General features: G+C 43.1%; 1 protein-coding gene across 1 annotated transcript; it reads left to right on the top strand.

Moving 5' to 3' along the window:
• The first annotated feature begins 960 nt into the window (after positions 1 to 960).
• Positions 961 to 3,035, top strand: LOC147626355 (taxane 13-alpha-hydroxylase-like). The gene is made up of 3 exons (XM_086816918.1): positions 961 to 2,075; positions 2,177 to 2,370; positions 2,616 to 3,035. Exon 1 carries the CDS (start codon positions 1,333 to 1,335, stop codon positions 2,062 to 2,064), a length of 732 nt encoding a protein of 243 aa, XP_086673044.1. The 5' UTR covers positions 961 to 1,332; the 3' UTR covers positions 2,065 to 2,075; positions 2,177 to 2,370; positions 2,616 to 3,035.
• Positions 3,036 to 3,421: the final 386 nt, after the last annotated feature.

The following is a 3,421-nucleotide window of genomic DNA, read 5'->3' on the forward strand; positions in this document are numbered from 1 at the left end:
TGAAGATGCATACAACATTGCTCTTCGTAGAAAGTACTATGTCACAGATCTCGTTTGTGGCATAAGCGTGTGGTGGGTGCACTCAAGATGACATCAACAAAGCCCAAGAAAATCTTTTCGAAGCAATCATGGAGTGGAGGGAGAATTATCTTATCTCTTCCACATGCAAGAAACAATTGGTCGAAACTTATAGTATCGAATCCCGATAGGAGGAGAAGTGGTACACTAGGGATAATGGATGTCATAACACTATTGTTGTAATTGAATTTAAAGATTCAAAATTTCGAAATTTTAGTTATAAAACTGATTAAGCAATGCAATTTTCCACCGATAAAAACCAGTTGAACTTCCTTTTTTTCCCACTAGTTTTGAAAAAAAGTTTATTAGTTATAAAATCAATTGAACTATGCAAATCTTCAATAAAAGCCAGTTGAACTTCTTTTTTTTCAATAGTTAGAGAAAAAAGAAGAAGTTTATTTCTAAAAGCAACCTTTGAGGCCCATCAAAAAGCAACCTTGGTTGGTTGGTCGGTCGATGCCGTCCAAAGCTCGCGTTGGAGGCGTAAAGTCAAAAGGGGCAACGCCGTGTAGTGGGAAGGGAGAACACGTGCGGGAACTTTTTAGTAGTCCATTTTGAACAGGTGAAAAAAGGGCTCCTCTGTAAGCTGATCAATGATAAGGAGGATACGTACGTACTCCTCCTCCTCCTATTGGTGATCAGGCCACGCCAATTATAAGCTTTGCTGCGATGGTGACCCCATATGGTAGGCGCTGCGGTGCAGGCCAATGGTGGCTTGTAAGCTGTAGCCTGATGATGATAACAGCCATGAAGTCAAGGTCCAAGGGCCGTGAAGACATCACCATATTCAGCTACGTCCCTCCCTTGATCATCCAGCCTCTCTCTCTCTTGTCTATATAAAGCTCTCTTTTACTGCATGTTAGCCCATGCCCATCCTCTTAAGCTTGCATCCTCATAGCATCAGCTACCCCTTGCTCAATCTTCCCTTCTTCTACTTAATCAAGCTTGACCTACGCTCGCATTAACATCATCATCGAATCTACTTTAGTTGACTACTTGATGTGCACATCTCAGTAATTCGCCTAATTGACCCATCCACTCATCATTAGCCGTAATCTTTGTCCTCACTCCTATACTACTATTAGCCCTTGTCATCCCCCACGCTCCTGTACTATTATTAGCTCTAATCATTGCCCACACTCCTATACTATCATTAGCCCTTCTCATTGCTCTCATTAGGCCTCACTCCTGCAGCTCTAATATATTTTATCATTAGCTTTAATCATTTCCTTAATCATCGTCCCGCCTCCCTCCATGGATTCTCACGTGAACTCCTTACATTTACAGCTTATAATCTTTGTCGTTGTTGCGGCCCTCTGTATAATTGGCTGCAGCTTTACTGATGCAGCTGATTCTCTAATTACAAGCGTTATACCAGCTATTAAGGTGCTAATGGAGATTTTAGTTGGTGGGATACTTCTGCTAGCCTCGTTCTGTTTCAATACCCAAATCTGGCCTCTCATTAAAGCTCACTGGAACGTGCTAGTGCATGGGTTGCCATCGCTTCCGGCAGGAAGCATGGGCTTGCCTTACTGGGGGGAGACGCTACAGTACATGCGCTCATGGGCGCACCCCATCAACCCAGACCACTGGTATGATGAGAGGCATGCAAAATACGGCAACGTTTTCAAGACGTTCTTGCTGGGCTCCCCGACTGTGGTGATGCTGGGGCCTGATGCCAACAAGTTTGTGCTGTGCAATGAGAACAAACTCTTCGAGAGCAGCTGGCCGAGGTCTCTGAGAGAGCTGGAGGGGCAGCATGCTGTGAGCATGGTGCAAGGCGAAACGCACAAGAGGCTGCGCAGGGCGATCAACGTGTTCTTGAACGCCAATGCGCTCAAGACGTTTGGCGATAGAATCGAAAATGCGGTGGTGAAGCGCATCAAGGAGGATTGGCTCGACGCAGACGGTGTCGTTTTGGGCTACCCCGCCCTGCAGAAACTGGCGTTTCAGCTGAACGCGACAATCGCCCGACATACTCTCTAAGCTCAAATCAGGTAGCCAATCACGTAATCGTATCTCCTCTTAATTACTACCCGTCATCTTTTTGCACCCGATTCCGCTAATCACCTGATAATTGTACCTGTATATCGTGCAGAGTGCAGAGCTTTAGCTGCGTCACTACGTGAGAGCGGGCAGCAGCACGCGAGCAGAGAGAAGCTCAAAAGCATCGACCTCCTGAGGTGTGTGATAAGCGAGGGGTTACGCATGTGCCCACCAGTATCCGGTTTCTTCAAAAGGGCAAAGTGCGACGTGGTCCATCAAGGGTATACGATTCCGAAGGGCTGGACGGTAAGGGTTATCACTTTTAATATACGTAAAGAAGTCTTTTATGTCCTAGATACACACACAAGACATGATACACATGGATGTAAACCTCTCTTCACATTATAACAACCTTCAACATTCACATAATAACTCATGCAATTTCGAAATTCGTTGAGAAAAACGTTTTTCAACTGATGCAAACCCACTCAACTTTTTGTCTAAAAGCATCGTACATGAGTTGTTGATGTACTATCTTGATATGATGACAGGTGCACCTCGCTACACGCCACACACATCTCAAGGGAGAGTTCTTTTTGGATCCTCATCAGTTTGATCCTTCACGTTTTGAGAGTAGGTGTGGTAGCTTTGCCTATATTCCCTTTGGGCAAGGGACCCGAATTTGCCCAGGCATGGAGTTTGCAAAGATCACCATGGAGCTCTTCCTCTTTCATCTCCTCTCCTCCTTTGATGAGATACAACTCATGGAGCCCAATGAGAAGACAATCATTCGCACCTTCTCACCCTACCCAGAGCAAGGCTTGCCCATCAAGCTCACACCTAGGATCCAGTGAGCCTTGCAATGAAATATTACATTGAAGAAGTTTGTAAACTTTATTTTACTAATATCTCACATACATTAGAAAAAGTGAGACTATTATAGCATCCTTGTTCTTTAGAAAGGGAATTTAAATTACATAGCTTAAATATAATTAGAAAACTATCTCATGCATTTAATGCATCATGTATCATGACAAACAACATAACAAGAGATGAAGGCTATAGCAATACTATTTATAATGATGTAGAGACACATGAAATGAATACCTAAGGACCACTTTGCAATAAAACGTTTTAAATTAAGTGACATTTGTGTGTCTAGTCACTTTTAGTGATACTGGTAATTATAGTGTCTCTAGACCTTTTTTCTTGGCCTAAAAATACTATGAAAATTTGCACTTTTGTTCGAGGTCCTTTTGAAAATGCGCTTATATACTTGAATTTTGCATTGGCCTTTAAACTTAAGGCTCATACATTATCCGTAATGTACCACTTTAATATGTACCAATAGTACTCT

The sequence above is a fragment of the Cibotium barometz genome, chromosome 22 (assembly GCF_041138505.1).
Source record: "Cibotium barometz isolate CiBa-2024 chromosome 22, ASM4113850v1, whole genome shotgun sequence".
Lineage (NCBI taxonomy): Eukaryota > Viridiplantae > Streptophyta > Polypodiopsida > Cyatheales > Cibotiaceae > Cibotium > Cibotium barometz.

What these genes read in the sequence shown, in the direction of transcription:
- LOC147626355 (XM_086816918.1), top strand. Translation starts at nt 1,333, where the DNA reads ATGGATTCTCACGTGAACTCCTTACATTTACAGCTTATAATCTTTGTC.